The following is a 16,359-nucleotide window of genomic DNA, read 5'->3' as shown; positions in this document are numbered from 1 at the left end:
CACTTCATTTCCAACCCACTTGCTTTTCAACCCACTCCAGCCAGATTTCTGGCCCCTCCTCTCATCCACGCCTGGGCTCATCATGGTCCCCATTCTCTTGTCCAGCCCGGTGGTTGGTTCTCAGCCTTTATCTTCCTGACCTACCAGCATCATCCAACACCATCAGTTACTCTCTCCTTTCTGAAACTATTCATTTGCTTTGTTCTCCCCCTCTCTCTCCTTTTTTTGGCTTAATGTTTTATTTCTCCTCCATTTCCTTTGTGGAACACATCTAATAGTCCAGATTTGTAAATATGTAGAGCCCATGCCTTAGTCTTTATATACCTTTATCTGTTACTATACCCACTAATCTTATGATTCTAAATACTCTGCCAATGCTGATGAATTGCAGACTCACAATAGTGAACTCCCTCCCTTCATGTCCATTTGGGTATAAGATAAACATCTCAAATGTATGTAACTCTGAACTCTGGGTTTTCTGTTTAAAACTTTATTCCCTGGGACACCTGGGTGGCTCAGTTGGTTGACTGTCTGCTTTTGGCTCAGGTCATGATCAAGTCCCACATCAGGCTCCTGGGGAGCCTCCTTCTCCTTCTGCCTCCCTCTCTGTCTCTCATGAATAAATAAATAAAATCTTTAAAACACACACACATGCACATGGACACACACACACACAAACACACAACTTTATCCCTTGTGTTTTTTTTTTTTTTTTTTTTTTAATCTCAGTAAGTAGCCAATCCATTCTTTGACTACTTCTGGGGAACAACAATAATAGTTTTAAAAAGTAAACTAAAAACTTTGTGTCATTTTTGGTCCATCTGTCATACTCTAGATCTTGCCCATCAAAAAGTCAATATGCTGAAGATATATAAAAAATTCATGGTTAATGTTGAATCAGAGAGAAGACAGAAACATAGGATGCCAGGAAGAAGAACAATTCAGGGTATAGCTGAATTTGGGTCTTCACAGGGACATGTGGGCTAAGCCTTTCCTAATTGCACAATCCAAGGCTGAGTCTCCACACAGCCCACACAGGTGTGAGGAAGTAGGCCTCTTGGCCTGTGATGGAAGGGTCAGCCTAGGTTCCTCACTGTGAAGAAGGCATCAAGATAAAGGAAATAGAAGAGGTAAAGTAAGGGGTGGCAGAGTTCCTAGGGATACAGAGCACCTTGGAGAGGTCTCAAGAATCCATTGTGTAAGGCTGTGATGTCAGTGCTGAGGTCACAGAGTTGACCTGATGGTGTGGGTTCCGGCCCAGAAGGCTTCAGGGGTGGCTGTTAGCAAGATGAGGGCGGTTTGGAGCCCTGCATAAGAGGAAGGACGGGGCCACAGCTGACTGGTATGTATGCCCCAACCCAAACCCTTCTTCCCACCTTTGCCCTTCACTCACCAACCATAGACCTCTTTCTCGGGTCATCCAGTCTCCCTCTCCCGACCTGACACCTCTCAGACCCATAGATCTCCACAAGCATCCCATCCCGAGACCCTTATTGCACCTTCCATGCAGAATCCCTGTGCCCCCACCCTGAGACCCCAGGCCCTCTTCCCACACTCCTACTTTGGCCACTGCCCCAAAGGATGATCTTGGTACCCCATCCCCATCCCCCAGCTGTGTCCCCACAGACCTGGGCCTCCTGCTGCCCACCATGGCCAAAAGTGGAGAGGCCCTGCCACAGGGCAGCCCAGCACCCATCCAGGATCCCCACCTCATCAAGGTGACAGTGAAGACGCCCAAGGACAAGGAGGATTTCTCAGTTACAGACACTTGCACCATCCAGCAGCTGAAGGAAGAGATATCCCAGCGCTTTAAGGCCCACCCTGATCAGCTGGTCCTAATCTTCGCTGGCAAAATCCTCAAGGACCCCGACTCATTGGCACAGTGTGGAGTTCGAGATGGCCTCACCGTTCACCTGGTCATCAAGATGCAACGCCGCACCATGGGCACCGAGTGTCCGGCGGCTTCAGTCCCTGCGCCAGCCCCCAGCCCTGGCTCATTCCCTCAGCCAAGCTCCATTTACCCAGCAGATGGGCCACCCACCTTTAGTTTAAGTCTTCTCACAGGCCTCAGTGGGCTAGGCCTGACCTCGGGTAGTTTCTCTGACCAGCCCAGCTCACTGATGTGGCAGCACGTCTCTGTCCCTGAGTTTGTGGCTCAGATCATTGATGACCCTTTCATCCAGGGTCTGCTATCCAACACAGGCTTGATGCGCCAGCTGGTTCTTGACAACCCCCATATGCAGCAGCTGATGCAGCACAACCCCGAGATCGGGCATATTCTCAACAACCCTGAAATCATGCGCCAGACGCTGGAGTTCCTACGCAACCCAGCCATGATGCAAGAGATGATGCGCAGCCAGGACCGGGCGCTCAGTAACCTGGAGAGCATCCCTGGGGGCTACAATGTGCTTCGTACCATGTACACAGATATTATGGACCCAATGCTTAATGCAGTGCAGGAGCAGTTCGGTGGCAATCCCTTTGCTACCGCCACTACTGCTAATGCCACCAGCAGCAGCAGCCAACCTTCGAGGACAGAGAATCGCGACCCTCTCCCCAACCCCTGGGCTTCCACGTATGGAGGCTTGGGTGGCTGGCGAGGCAGGCATCCTGGGGACCAGGATGGATCCGAAACTAGAAATAGGGTTCCCAACATTCTGGGTAATATAGGGCTTTATGACTATCTTCAGCAATTACATGAGACCCCCCAGTCCCTGGGAACCTATCTGCAAGGGACTGCGTCCACCCTCAATCCAAACCAAGAACCACCACAACCAGGAAATCGAATCCCCCCAACTTCGTCCTCCTCCCAGGAACGTGAGTCAGGCCAGCCTCTCCCCAAAGAGTCAGTAGCCATCAAGGGAAAGTCCTCTTGCCCATCCTTCCTGAGATATCCCCCAGAGAGGAGTGCTGGACAAGATGGAGGCCAAGGCGGTGCAGGGAACGGCTCCACTGGTCACACCACTAACATGCCTGACCTTATTTTAGGGCTAGGGCATTCAGCCAACAGGTTGCCATTTGTTCCTTCACCACCTTCCCCCATGGCAGCTTCCCCTGGGATGCCTGAGCATGCCTGGCTCCCCCCACCACCTTATCCAAGATCTCTGAGGCCTCCCAGCATGAGCCAGGTCTCTCAGTTGCAGGACGAGATGCACCGGCAGCTGCCACTGCTCCTGCACCTTCAGGCAGCCTTGACAAACCCTCGCGCCATGCAAGCCCTGCTCCAGATTGAGCAGGGTCTGCAGATCCTGGCTACTGAAGCACCTCGCCTCCTGCTCTGGTTCATGCCTTGCCTGGCAGGCCTGGGAAGTATGGCAGGCAGTACAGAGTCTAGACAGGGCACCCTTATGCAGGAGGATCCCTCTCTAGCCCCAGCTTCCGAGGTTCCCCCAGCACAGGGCTCTGCAGAGCTGGGCCTCCATTCCATCCCTCTCCTCCAGATGTTGCAAGCTCTAGCTGGTGCCAATCCCCAGCAGCTTCAGCCCGAGACTCACTTCCGGGTGCAGCTAGAACAACTGCGGGCAATGGGCTTTCTGAATCCTGAAGCCAATCTCCAGGCCCTCATAGCCACTGGGGGTGATGTGGATGCTGCTGTGGAGAAGCTGAGGCAGGCATAGGAGCCCTTGTTGTTCAAACCATATCTTTTCCTCTGTGCTCTTTCCCCATATCCCACTACCCTAACTCCCCCGTTCTTGAATGCAGCTGCACACTATGAACCAAATCCACTATGATGCCCTTTACTGCGGAATCAATGTTGTTCCAGAGTCAATGAGGAAGAATGAGAGCCAGAAACAGGGTGGGGGTGTTGTGAGTGAAGCAACCACCCCTGCCACTGTACCATCTTGGAACCCCAGTCTGAGCTCTGTTTATGCCTACCTTGAGATGCAATTACATCCAGTCTCCAGTGTGTGCTGCAGCCTGAGTCCCAGTTCTTTGTGGGTTGGGGGGGAGGGAAGGGTACAGTATGGGAGAAAAACAGCAATGAGAGCTGCGTCTGCATGGGTGGGAGGGAAAGCTCAAAGGTTTGAGATTCAAAGATTCATGGAGAACAAAGGAGGGTGGGCTGAGACCTGCAGGTCCCCTTGTGTCCTTCCAGAGGTCCCCCAGATCTTGCGTCCTGTAGGAGCTCCCACCCTGTACTCTGTTCTTGGAACTTGCCCTGCAAAGTAAGCATGGTTGGTTCTTTCTGTCACCCCTGAAGACTATCCCACAGGTGCCTCTCACTTTCCGGATTGGGGGTTGATTCATGAGTAGATAGGGAGCCTCAAGAATTCAGGCTGAGTTCTAAGATACCCTAATCTCACCAAGGTTAGAAAATTACTGTCCCTGATGGACACAGTTTGTCCTGGATGTCGTCTTTCTTGCAGCTGCTGGCTCAGAAATGGAGTACTCACCCCTCCTCAGCACTGTGCTCGCAGTTAGAGAGGCAATGTGACACAGAGACATGATCCTCCTTCAGGAGGCGATGGTCTGGGGGCACAGAGCCTTCAAATAGTAGGTGAAGACTCCTCATTATACAGAAAACAAGCCGTGAAAGGTGCTGCAAAGAGCGGGAGCTGGGGAGAAGTACATGGGCCTAATCATGTCTGGGGAGACAGGGAAGGCTTCCTGAGTCCGCGCTCCAAGCCGAAATCTTAAAACTGGTAAGAATGAAGTAGCCAGACATGTGATAGGAGAAGGGAGAGAGCATCCTAGGAGAAGAGGTAGGAGGAGCAAAAGTGCTGAGGCAAGCTGTGTTCAACACAAGGGAGGTGCTCTCGGCCTCTCAGACTAAAGTCTTTGCACTCAGGGGTGCTTCCTATGATCCGAGTACTTCCAGGGTAAAAGTGATACAATTCATGAATCAAGTGAGCAAACCAGGCCTCACCCACAGGAATAAATATTCCAGAGAAATGCATAAGCATACAGGGCATATGTGTACTTAAATATACCCTGACATGACCCAGCTCTGTATATGCGTTCAAGCATCCATACAGAACATGGTCTGCTAAAGGCTGATCTCAGAATGGAGATATAAACACAAACATTAACCTTCTATTGCTGTCCAGGGAAGAAAATGGGCTTTGAGGGAGGGGACTGCTGTGGTAAAAGTGGTCATAGTGTGTGCTTAAACATGAGACTCAGGGCTGGGGGTTCTTTTAGGAACTTGGAGAGACACGGTCTCCACCCAGGACCCAGGACACTTGCACCAACCTGTCTTACCTGTCAGCAGTCCGCATGCATCAAAGATGAAATGAGCTTTGGGGGCAACTTTTTCCCACTGCTTTGGGTCTTAATCTCTAGGGAAAGCAGGATGCTTCGAGCTCCCCTTCTACCACCTCTTCCCTCTCTCACTTCAGTGGGGGGAGCTGTTCAGATCAAAGAACTGCTGTTTATGGCAGTGCTAGTAGGGAAGGCAGGGGCAAATCTTGCCTCTCTGTTTCCTGGAACCAGTAAGGCAATTGCTGTGGGACGGCCTCTGACTGGGGAAGGTGTATCATGCAATCTCTAATTTTGATCTTCCAAAGGCCAGGTAGGTCTGAGAAAAAGCCTCAGGGAAAGATTGCTTTCATTCACCTTTCCTCTGGGCCAAAGAATGTATGAGGGCTCATTTGAAGTAAATCCCAGGAAAGGCATCAGTTGGGAATCTGGGTCTAAGCAGGTGGGAATCCTGACTAGGGAGGAGAGTGTTCACTGAATGTTTTCAGGCCATATGTCAGGAGAGCCATGGACAGTGGACTGGGTGTTTGGAATCTTCACTCTAGCTTCATCAGAGACTGAACTCAGCCGCATCCGGCTCCATGGTGGTGTCCAGGAGAAGAGGGTTTTCAGGACGGGGAAGGTCACTGTCGGCCTAGGTCTCCACCTAATGTAAGGCCTGGCCCATGGGAAGCACTCAGTAAAGACTGAATGAATGAATGGTGAATTATGAGTGAGGAGATGAGCAACCAAAAGAGAAAGGGGTTACGGAGACGAAACAGATGTGAACTGGTACAGTGTAGACCAGGACTGGGATTGGGCTTGGGGAAATGGGGACTGCTGGAGTTTGGGGAAGAAGGTTGATGTGACCAAAACAGCTGGCTTCTCCAGATGTCCCATTTGCTCCCTGCTGTGACTCTCACCCTCTGTCAGGAGATCGAAATCCAGGACCTCTGCCTGGGGAGGACCCACAACAGACATTGTGTACGTGCAGAAGAGAAGCAGGATCAGTTGGGGTGATACTGGGTCTAGTGCCTGGCTCCCCACCAAAAAATATGTACCCTTTCTTCAGACCAAGGTATGTGCTAGAAAGGAAAAAAAAAAGAGAGAGAGAGAGAAGAAGAAGGAGGAGAGGGAGAGGACAGAGGAGAAGCATTGCGTCTGTAGTGCTATATCACATAGCCAGCCAGGCAGGAGGACAAGAAGTTAAGACCAAGGTGTTATTCAAACAACAGGAAGTGAGTTTATACACCTGTTCTTTTTTTCCAAGTTATGAAGGAATCTTTTGCAACTCATTAGTTTAACCAATATTTCCTGAATACTTCCTACATGCCAGAAACTATGCTTGGTGCTAGGAATTCAATGGTCAGCAAGATATGGTTCTTGCCCTAAGTTGTTTATAGTAACAGTGGAGATAAGAGACTTCCAACAAACAAATGAGATAGAAGTAACAGCTAACAGAGCACTCACTGAGAACAAGGCACTATTCAATAAACTTTGCGCCTATTAACATTTAATTCTTACAACAACCCTATAAAGTTGGCAGTATTAATCAATTTTACAGATAGGTAAAGGAAGGCATAGGAATGTTTTGTGTCTAACCCAAGGTTGCACAGCTAGGATGTGGAGTTGGAGCTGGGATTTGAACCCATGTTCTAGAGGCCACACTCTTAATCTCCATTCCATTGCAAAATAAATTTTGAATTACAATAAATTTCATGTGGGAAATAAACCAGGTAATTTTATAGTGCACTTAGAGGGAAGAGGAATATTTATTTCGAAGAGTGGTCAGAGGGCACCTGGGTGGCTCAGTGGGTTAAGCCTCTGCCTTTGGCTCAGGTCATGATCTCAGGGTCCTGGGATCGAGTCCAGCATCCGGCGCTCTGCTCAGCAGGGAGCCTGCTTCCTCCTCTCTCTCTCTGCCTGCCTCTCTGCCTACTTGTGATCTTTCTCTGTCAGATAAAAAAATAAAATCTTAAAAAAAAAAAGAGTGGTCAGAGTGTATCTCTCTGGAGGGAGTGTTTCTGCAAAGACTTGAAGAGTAAGAGGAAGCAAGACATTCAAAGACCTGGGGGAAGAATGTTCTAGGCAGAGGGAAAGTGTAAAGGAGTTCCCTGGGTTCGGTTAGAGTTCAACACATTTGAATAAAAAGGAAAGAAGGCCAGTGTGTCCAGATTAGTGAGAATGATGGGGAGAGAATTCTTCCAAGTGAGGTGGGAGAGAGCAGACAGAATACTATAGGACTCTGTTGTCTTGCACCAATGTGGAGTATGGATTTCTTTCTCCTCTCTGTGGAGTATGAATGAGAAGCTGGCAGGGGTGGAAAGCAAGTCAAGACAGAAGATCCTAGGGGCACCTGGGTGGTTCAGTCGTTAAGCGTCTGCCATCAGCTCAGGTCATGATCCTGGGGTTTTGGGATCGAGTCCCTCATCAGGCTCAGCGGGAGCCTGCTTCTCCCTTTTCCAAACCCCCATCCTCCCTTGTATTCTGTCTCTTGCTGTCTCTCTCTCTGCTGTCTCAGATAAATAGATAAAATCTTTATAAAACAAAACAAAAGACACAAGATCCTGCCATCATCCAAGTAGGGGATGGTGTTGCCCTTAGACTGGTGCTGTCCACAAGGGCATATGTCTTCAGTGGACAACTGAAGAATTTTTGGAGATAGCACTGACACACCCTTGTGATAAGATCAGATGTGCAAGGTTAAGGAAAGGGAGGAATTAGGGACTCGTTTACTTATCCAGCTAACATTAATTGAACACACTCTCTCTGGCAGGTTCTGTCCTGGGTGCTAGAGATGGGAGGTGTTCTAGATCACAGCCCTGCCTTGTGAAACCAAAAGAGAGGAGGCAGATAGACTACATAATGGAATTTCAAGAAAAGAGAAGGTTAAGAAACAGAGTAAGGAGACAGAGATTGACAGGAGGACACTTCTGGGGTTGTAATCACCAAGCACATCACTCCAGAGAGCCTTTAAGCAGACTGATGAATAACGGGAGTGAGCAAGTGAAAGTCAGGACCTCAAGTTCCCAGACAAATGGGATGTCAGTTAAAAAGCAGACAGGAGGGGGTACCTGGGTGGCTCAGTGGGTTAAATTTCTGCCTTCAGCTCAGGTCATGATCTCAGGGTCCTGGGATGGAGCCCCACATCAGGGGCTCTGTCAGTGGGGAGCCTGCTTCCCCCCTCCCCCTCTGCCTACTTGTGATCTCTCTCTCTTTGTCAAATAAATAAATAAAATCTTATTAAAAAACCCAAAAAACTTACAGGAGCAGGGTGTGTTCCAGAATACAGGAATGGTGCTGTGCCCAGAGCAGAATGTTTCAGAGATGGGTCAGGGGCCAAATTATCAGAGCATTCTAGACTTGGTAAGGCATTTAGATGAATCCAAGTATCACAGGAAAACCTTTTGTGGTTTTGTGTAAAGAGGTGAGGTTAATTGATCTGTATTTGCTACTATGGGAAGTCCTTGACTTTAATGGACCAAGAAAGGAAGTAGGGAATCCAGCTAGGAGGCTATTTAAAATGTCAAGGTGGGGTACCTGTGTGGCTTAGTCGGTAAAGCAGCTGACTCTTGACCTCAGCTCATGTCTTGATATCAGGGTTGTGAGTTCAAGCCACACATTTGGCTCTACACCCAGTGTGGAGCTTTAAAAAAGAAAGAGAGAGAGAGAAAGAGAGAGAGAAAAGAGAAAAAAAACGAAAAAAAAAAAAAAAAACGAAAAAGAAAAAAAGAGTGGAGGTCATCAGAGTCAGATCACATGTTGAAGAAAGAACCCTGAATAATTACTGATAAATTAGTTGTGTGAAAAGAAAGGACTCAGGGGTTATTCCTCTGTTTCTGGCCTGAACAACTAAATGAATGATGGTCTGAGAAGGGAGAAGGGGCTGGGAGGAGTGGTCAGTGGAGCTTCTTATCTGACATGAGCTGTCTTGCTTGTAAAATTAGATGAGAGAGAGAATTCAATGGGAGAAACAGGTTTGTGGAGAGAGAGACAGAAGTTCATTCACTGTCTTATGTGATTCCATTCATTAGGACAACCAAGGATTGTCATATATGCTTGCTCCACGTTCACCTATTGCTGGATATTTATTTAGGTGAGCGAAACACCACAAACTGCCAGGGCAATAAATTAGGGTCTGTGTCTTTAATTCAAATTCCCTTTCTCCCTCCTTAACTCCCTCCTTCCTACCTTCTCTTTCTTCTTCCCTATATGTTTTTTATTTAGTGTTTTCTAGCAATGGGGTTACAAAAGCAAATAAGATAAGGTCCCTGTTCTCCTGGAGCTTATATTCTAGTAAAGGGTCACGGAAACATAAATGAACAGTAAAGAAGAAATAATGACATAATGGTAAGTTCTATGCAGATAACTAAAATAGACTAAGAAGATACAAAATGGTTGGGAAGGGCTTTGTGAAGAGATGATTTGAAAGGTAAGAAGGATGAGCCTTGTAAAGATTAGATGGACAAGCATTAAAGCCTTAGGGAACAGCAATTGCAATGACTTTAAGGATGGGAAGGCACTTGGCCTGTTTCAGAGATAAAAGAGAAGCCAGTGTATTTATAAAAGGGAGGCCAGTGTGGCCAAGTTTTGTAGAAAAGGAGAAAATCATCATCAGGAAGTCCAGGAGATGAGCAGGAATCCAACTAGGGGAGGCTTTGTAGCTAGACAAGGAGTTTGGATTTTATTGCAAAAGTAACATGGAGGTAGTCTTTGTTACTCTTATCAGAGGGTCTTTTTGGTTTAATTAAATAAATGAGATTATCACATACTTGGCTTAAGCCTACTCAGTGTATTTAGGAGGGAAAGCACAGCTCACTAACAGAATCAGGCGTTTTTCTCTCTCTCTTTTTGAAGACTTTATTTATTTGACAGACAGAGATCACAAGTAGGCAGAGAGGCAGGCAGAGAGAGAGTGGTGGGGAGGCAGGCTCCCTGCTGAGCAGAGAGCCCAATGCGGGGCTCAATCCCAGGACCCTGGGATCATGACCTGAGCTGAAGGCAGAGGCTTAACCCACTGAGCCTCTCAGGCGTCCCATCAGGCATTTCTCTTTTAATGGGAATCCCACTGAACTTCCTGTTCAGTTAGCCTGGCCACCAGGAGCCATCTTCTCCCAGGTGACAGTTCTGATTTAAAAAAAAACAAAAAAACAAAAAAACAAAAAAACAAACTCTCACTAGATCTTTGGGAAGCAAACTGCTGACAAGAAACACTATAACTTCATATTATACTGTGCTTTTCTGGGAGCCTAGGTGGCTCAGTCAAGTGTCTGCCTTTGGCTCAGGTCCTGGGATCTCAGGGTCCTGGAGTTGAGCCCCATGTCAGGTGCCCTGCTCAGTGGGGAGTCTGCTTCTCCTCTCCCTCTCCCTCTGCCACTCCCCCTGCTTGTGCTCTCTCTGTCAAAGAAATCTTTAAAAAATGCTGAGCTTTTCATGTAGTTTGATGTCTAATAAAACTATTCTCGGAATGAGAAAACGTTAGTCAATCTCTGAAAAATATGGGGATATAATATGTTTCCTGGAAATTATATCTTACTACAATAAACTTTAAATCAGGTGCATAAAGTCCGCGTTTAATCTAGTTGGAGTCCTGGGTCTAACAGAAGATACCACACTCCCCTCCCAATCTGCTTGGAATTGTCTCCAGCATCTGCAGCTGAACATGTCTCCGGACATTTGTTCAATCCTGACAGGCAACGTCTGCTCTCCGTGTCTCTCAGTCTAGCTACGGACCTGACCACAGGATGTGCTGAGGATTGGCAGTGACTGTACTGTTGAAATCATACTCAATATTTGACAGATGTCTGCTCTGTGTCAAATACTTTGGATTGAACTTTATATGCATTATCTCCTTCAATCTTCAAACAAATCCGTGAAGAACTATCATTTTATAGATGATGAAATCCTGGCTTAAAAGGAGTAAATGACTAGTTGAATGTTATTAAGTGGTAGAAGTGGGATTTAAACCAGGGCTATTTTCTTCTAGGGAGTCTGCATTCCCCCTTTTTTTGTCCTAACTGGTAAGTTTTCAATTGATTAAATAAATTGCCCGTTGATTGTTTTATTTTATTTTCCAATTATAAAAGGAATTTAGGTATAATCTAAAACGTTCCAGTGATGTTGGCTTCTCAGGAAGGACGAAGGAGATTTTTGTTTTGAAGAACTCAGTGGACAGCATGTGCAGGGCTCCCTTCCTGAGACACAGGGTGTAAATGGACTGGCAAGGGCTGTCAGTGGGTGCTTGGGAAAGAGACATTCCAGGTCCTGACAATAGAGCCTGAAAGAGAGGAGTGAAGGAATGCTTCACCTCACAGGCTCTGCAGGAGGCACCACCACCACCACCGTGGAAACGTGAGATACGAGAAAGCGATTCTGGATAACTCTCCCCCAGAATGTTCTTCAACTCCTGTATGTTTTCATTTATTAACTAATAAAAAGCCAGGAACATTAGTTTGAAAATCCAGTTCTGTTGGGTGAAACTGAGAAAATTCCCCAAAGGAATTGGTTTTGCTAATAATACTCGTGTGGTAGAAGTTGTTCTGAGATCTGGGCATTCTGGGAAAGGCCTACTAGACTGCTCGCTGCCAGCCAGCCACATGGCTCACTCCATGAAGTTTCCTCAGACTGAGAAGGTCTTTTAGACTCAGGAATTACAACTTATCAGAATCTTGATATCAGTTGGGTATAGGAGACACTGACTCAGACTGGCCCAGGTTTAAGAACATCTATCAATATCATGTAGTAAAGGGCTCTAGAGGCTTGTGTTTCCCACATCCAGCACGACCTTCTGAAGGTGCTATTGTAGACAGCCAAGTGCTAATTTTGTAGCTCTTGGAAATTCCAGAACCAGAAAAAGTGTCAAGGATATAATGGCAAATGCCTGGCAGCCTGATGTATCTATCTTCGTGTAAAAAAATACAGTTGGTACATATTTGAAAGACTTTACCTGGGGTCCCACCTGCCTGGAGGCCAAAACAGTGCCTTAGAAAATCATCATTTTTCTGCTTTTGCAGCTGAAATATGTCAGCTTCCAAACGACATTTTCCTCTTTAAATAGATCTTAAATCTAACCACTGTTAAGTCATAAAGACCTAGAGTAAAATTATTACTTTCTTATAACTTATTTTGCCTTAGCTCTAATCCCAGAGACTTGAGATAATAGTTTCTGTCTTTGAGAACAACTTAGTCCAGAATTTCTTTGGGAACACGATGCTGTTTTCCTTAGAACTGCGTGGATGAGTTACTCAGCCTGGTGGGCCTTGGAGACACAAGCTGCCCTCAAGCTCCCGCTGAAGCTGAATGGACTAACTGTACACATCTTCATTCTATTCATATGGAAACAAGGGAACTTGTGGCCTTGACTGGGCCATGGTCAGTATACAGCCCATTCAGCGCAAGGCAGATGACTAGAACCAGCAGTTCCTGAGCCAGTTCTCAGACCCGTACTTTCCTACTTAGCTATACTCGTTTACCAGTCTCAGGTGGTATGATTTTCAACAGTGAAATAGGCAGGTGAGCAGCAGGTTTCTAGACAGAAACATTTAATTTTTCTTTATTGCTCTTTAAGTCAAATTGTGAAGAGAGCCAACCTCCAGCAGGTAGAAGAGACCTCTGCCCTTCCCCCATGCAGGTCTACTTCTTAACTGTGACATCATCACTGATGTCATATCCCTTAAGTCTGGACCTGGAGAAGGACAGCCAACACCTCTATGGGAGCCAGGTGACCTTGAGGCTACATTAAGAAGCAGTGTCTGGAGGTCGTGGGTGAGTGGACCTTCCTCAACACCTACTGGTCCCTGCACAAAGGTGTGCTTACTCCTGCACCTGGGCTTCGACAGATCCTCGAGTGGTCCTGCAGTCCTGCATTCCTCTTTTGAAGAAATATGGCTCAGGCTAGGGAAGAAGCAGGGGACAGCCGGCTGGTATCTGGTAGGGAGCTGTCATCACACATCATCAGAGTGTCTGTCAAGACCCCACAGGACTGCCAGGAATTTATGTTGGCAGAAAATAGCAGTGTCCACCACTTTAAGAAACAGATCTCCAAACGCCTTCACTGTGACACCGACCGATTGGTACTCATCTTCACTGGAAAGATCCTCCGGGATCAAGACATCCTGAGCCAACGTGGCATCCTGGATGGCACTACAGTCCACCTGGTGGTGAGGACCCATCTGAAAGGAACTCTGCCTGGTCCTGGAACTCTGTCAGGCCCTGCTGGCCACTGCATGCATCGTTCTGAACCATCCACCTCGGAGAGTGTTGGGATGCTGGCCAGGCTGGGCCGGCTGGCCCGTAGCTCTCCTGAGCTGGCCGACTTTCTTGGCCAGCTGGCTCAACTCCTGATGACCGCACCTGAGTCGGTGGTGCAGTTCTTGGAAAGCCCTGTGGTTCAAGGCCTGGCAAATGAGAAACCAGCCAATACTAGTCATACTCCCAAATCCTCAAGGCTAGCACAGAAACCTGAACCAGCTCTTAAGGCTCTGGAAACCTTGCAGAACCCGTCCCGGCAGCTGGAACTCCTGCAGGAAGATAAGCGGGGGCTAGAGGCACTGAAGGTAGTGCCGGGAGGTGACAATGCCATGCGTCCAGTCTGCTCTGATATCCAGCAGCTCATGCTCTTCACTCTGGCCCCACTGGTTACCTCCAAAGACCACAGCGCAGGTTCAGAGCTTTGCAAAGAGGTGGCCAGTGCTCACATCGATACTGACACTACTGCCACCATCCCCACAGCCTTGGCCCCAGCAAGGCCATTGGCACAGAAGGTCAGGGTAGGAGATGTTTCCCAGGCCAGGTGCGTGGCCTCAAATCAGGCCAGTTCAGGATGTGGGACTGGTGTGCCAGATGTCAACTCAAGTCAGGATCTTCTCTCCCAGGAGATCCAGCAGCCTGTAGGGACAGCCCCTCTCATCAGTCAGCTGAGATCCTCACCCTCTGCCTTGCGTAGAGCCTTGCATGTCCTGCAGCTAAATCCAGCTCTGCTAAACCAGTTGGCAACTGGAAGCCCCCTACGACATCATATGCCACTACTTCCCATCCTGACCAACCCACGTGCACTGCAGGCATTGATCCAGATAGAAAAGGGCCTGCAGACACTGTCCAAGGAGGTGCCTGGGCTGGAACCTTGCTTATGGGGCCCAGGTAGGTCACATGGGACTAGAGAACCCCCTGAAACCAGGGGTGGAGGGCAGAGTCAGAGAACAGATTCTGTGCAGCCCACCTTGGCCATTCTTCAGCTTCTCCATGCATTGTCCAACGCCTGCTCCCAGTCCACACAAGCCTCATTATCCTCATCCCTCCTCATTGAAGGCTGCTACCAGCAAGAACTGGAGCATCTGAAGGCCATGGGTTTTGCTAATCGTGATGCCAATCTACAGGCCCTTATGGCCACAGGAGGAGATATTCATGCTGCCATTGAGAGGCTGCTGGGTGAACCAGAGGCCCAGGTCCCTCCAGTGAATGCCCACAGTGGAGAAGGAGGAAAAGGAAGGGGAACTGGAGGGGAGGGGAAGTAACATATTTTGAATTCCTCTTACTCAGATCATGTGCACACTTGAACAGCCCCCTCCCTCACTGCCCAAGCCTGTTCTACATTAAAAAAATTGCTTGGATCTCATGTGTGATGTCAGTTTGGGGGTAGGTGGGTGAAGAGAATGCTGTTTGGGAAAGAGACTGATCATGCTATAGGGTCTTGGGTCTGGGCTGCACATATTTTCATACTCCTAATCTCAGAGTGTTTTCCAAATTTAAATGTGAGGTGGCGACGTCCTGAGTGTTTTCAGCAATCTAACTCTTTACCAACATTGTCATCATCATCACAAGGCACCTCTGGTCCAACTCCAGAGCAACTCTGAAGGAATCCTGGATTTTGTTCCCCCAGGAAGCCACTCTCTCTTTCACCAAGTATCTTCATCTTCAGACCTAGTCTCTCCTTATTATAGAAAGCCTGGCCAACCCCCGTCTCAGCTCGGCCTCTTTCTCTCTTAACTACTTGTGTCAGGATCCATGCTTTGTGAGGTGAACCCCCACCACTTCTGAAGCCCCATCCTCTCCTCCTGGACAGGCTTCTTCCTTTCACACTGTAAAATCCTTGACTCTGCTGCCCTCTCAGCCACCGAACTTCTCTCTCCTTTCATCCCTGAATTTCTCGAAAGTGACCCCATCTCCCCATCCTCTGTAGTCAGACACCCCCAGGATGGTGTAGAAGCTTTCTCAAAACTTTCTCATTCCCCATCTTCCCATTTTTTTTCAGTTTTGTACAGAATCTGACATACTGACCTGTATTTCTTTAAGCTGCTTTATTTAATCTATTTTCTTATCCATTTTTTGGTTTTATTTTTATAGAGTGGTGCTTCCTGAGAGTATGTTACACTGATTCTTTCTCTATTAATCTTTCAGGGAGTTTGACCATGTCTTTGGCTGTGACTCTTAATGTCTGTGTTCGTGGTTCCTTCATCTCTGAGTCTATTTGTACTTTCCAAGACCTACCAGCCTTCTCTTGGGTGCCACAGAGGAACCTCTGCTCAGCATGGCCAGATGTAGTTCAACATCTTTCTCCAGGCCCCATCCCAACTCTACATTCTGGGGTCCCTGTGTCTTGGTGAAAGTCCCCAAATTTTCCCAATCCACCCAGTCTTTTCTGTAGACTCTGATCAGTCATTGAGGTGATTCACAGTACAGGCACACGAAGTGTTCCCCAGAGGACCAAGGGCCATATGAAACTGTAGCAGGATACCACCTGATGAAAGAGAGGTGGGAAGCATATTGGAGACATTACTTTGGGGACACCAGAGACTGTAGATTCAGAGCCAGCCTTGGGAGCCTGGGCTGAAAAACAACTGAATCTCATGCTTCCTGGGGGCTTGAAAAGATGGACATCTCTGAGCTACACACTGTGACTTGTGTTGTAACAATGCCTGAGCCTAGAGACCTGAAGATTGTGGCAGTCAGGGACCGTGCATAAAATATCTTTGGGACTGCATGGCCCTCAATGATCCTGATACACAGTTTAATTTTCACTTTCCTGTGGAACTAGGATCTTGGTCTGAATTTCTGAGATTAGTGTTGTACACTAATTCTTCATAGGGAAGAGGAGGAGTCTGGGGGTGAAGTGGGTGTAATGGACAGGGCAGTCTCCTAGGTTTCTAGAAGCATGTTTTCTCCTTTATCATGCGGGCTCCTGTA

The 16,359-nt window shown here is 47.7% G+C and overlaps 2 protein-coding genes across 2 annotated transcripts; both read left to right on the top strand.

Moving 5' to 3' along the window:
* The first annotated feature begins 1,649 nt into the window (after positions 1 to 1,649).
* LOC122914203 (ubiquilin-3-like) lies at positions 1,650 to 3,617 on the top strand. Its single transcript, XM_044260833.1, has one exon. It carries the CDS (start codon positions 1,650 to 1,652, stop codon positions 3,615 to 3,617), a length of 1,968 nt encoding a protein of 655 aa, XP_044116768.1.
* Positions 3,618 to 13,061: 9,444 nt separating this feature from the next.
* Positions 13,062 to 14,690, top strand: LOC122913539 (ubiquilin-3-like). The gene has a single exon (XM_044260230.1). The coding sequence runs from the start codon at positions 13,062 to 13,064 to the stop codon at positions 14,688 to 14,690; it is 1,629 nt and encodes a 542-aa protein (XP_044116165.1).
* The last annotated feature ends 1,669 nt before the right edge of the window (positions 14,691 to 16,359 follow it).

The sequence above is a fragment of the Neovison vison genome, chromosome 7 (assembly GCF_020171115.1).
Source record: "Neovison vison isolate M4711 chromosome 7, ASM_NN_V1, whole genome shotgun sequence".
Taxonomy (NCBI): domain Eukaryota; kingdom Metazoa; phylum Chordata; class Mammalia; order Carnivora; family Mustelidae; genus Neogale; species Neogale vison.
The sequence above is the reverse complement of the archived record's forward strand: the minus strand, read 5'-3'. Positions and strand labels throughout refer to the sequence as shown.

Coding starts and splice junctions, on each gene's coding strand:
- LOC122914203 (XM_044260833.1), top strand. CDS start 1,650: ATGGCCAAAAGTGGAGAGGCCCTGCCACAGGGCAGCCCAGCACCCATC.
- LOC122913539 (XM_044260230.1), top strand. CDS start 13,062: ATGGCTCAGGCTAGGGAAGAAGCAGGGGACAGCCGGCTGGTATCTGGT.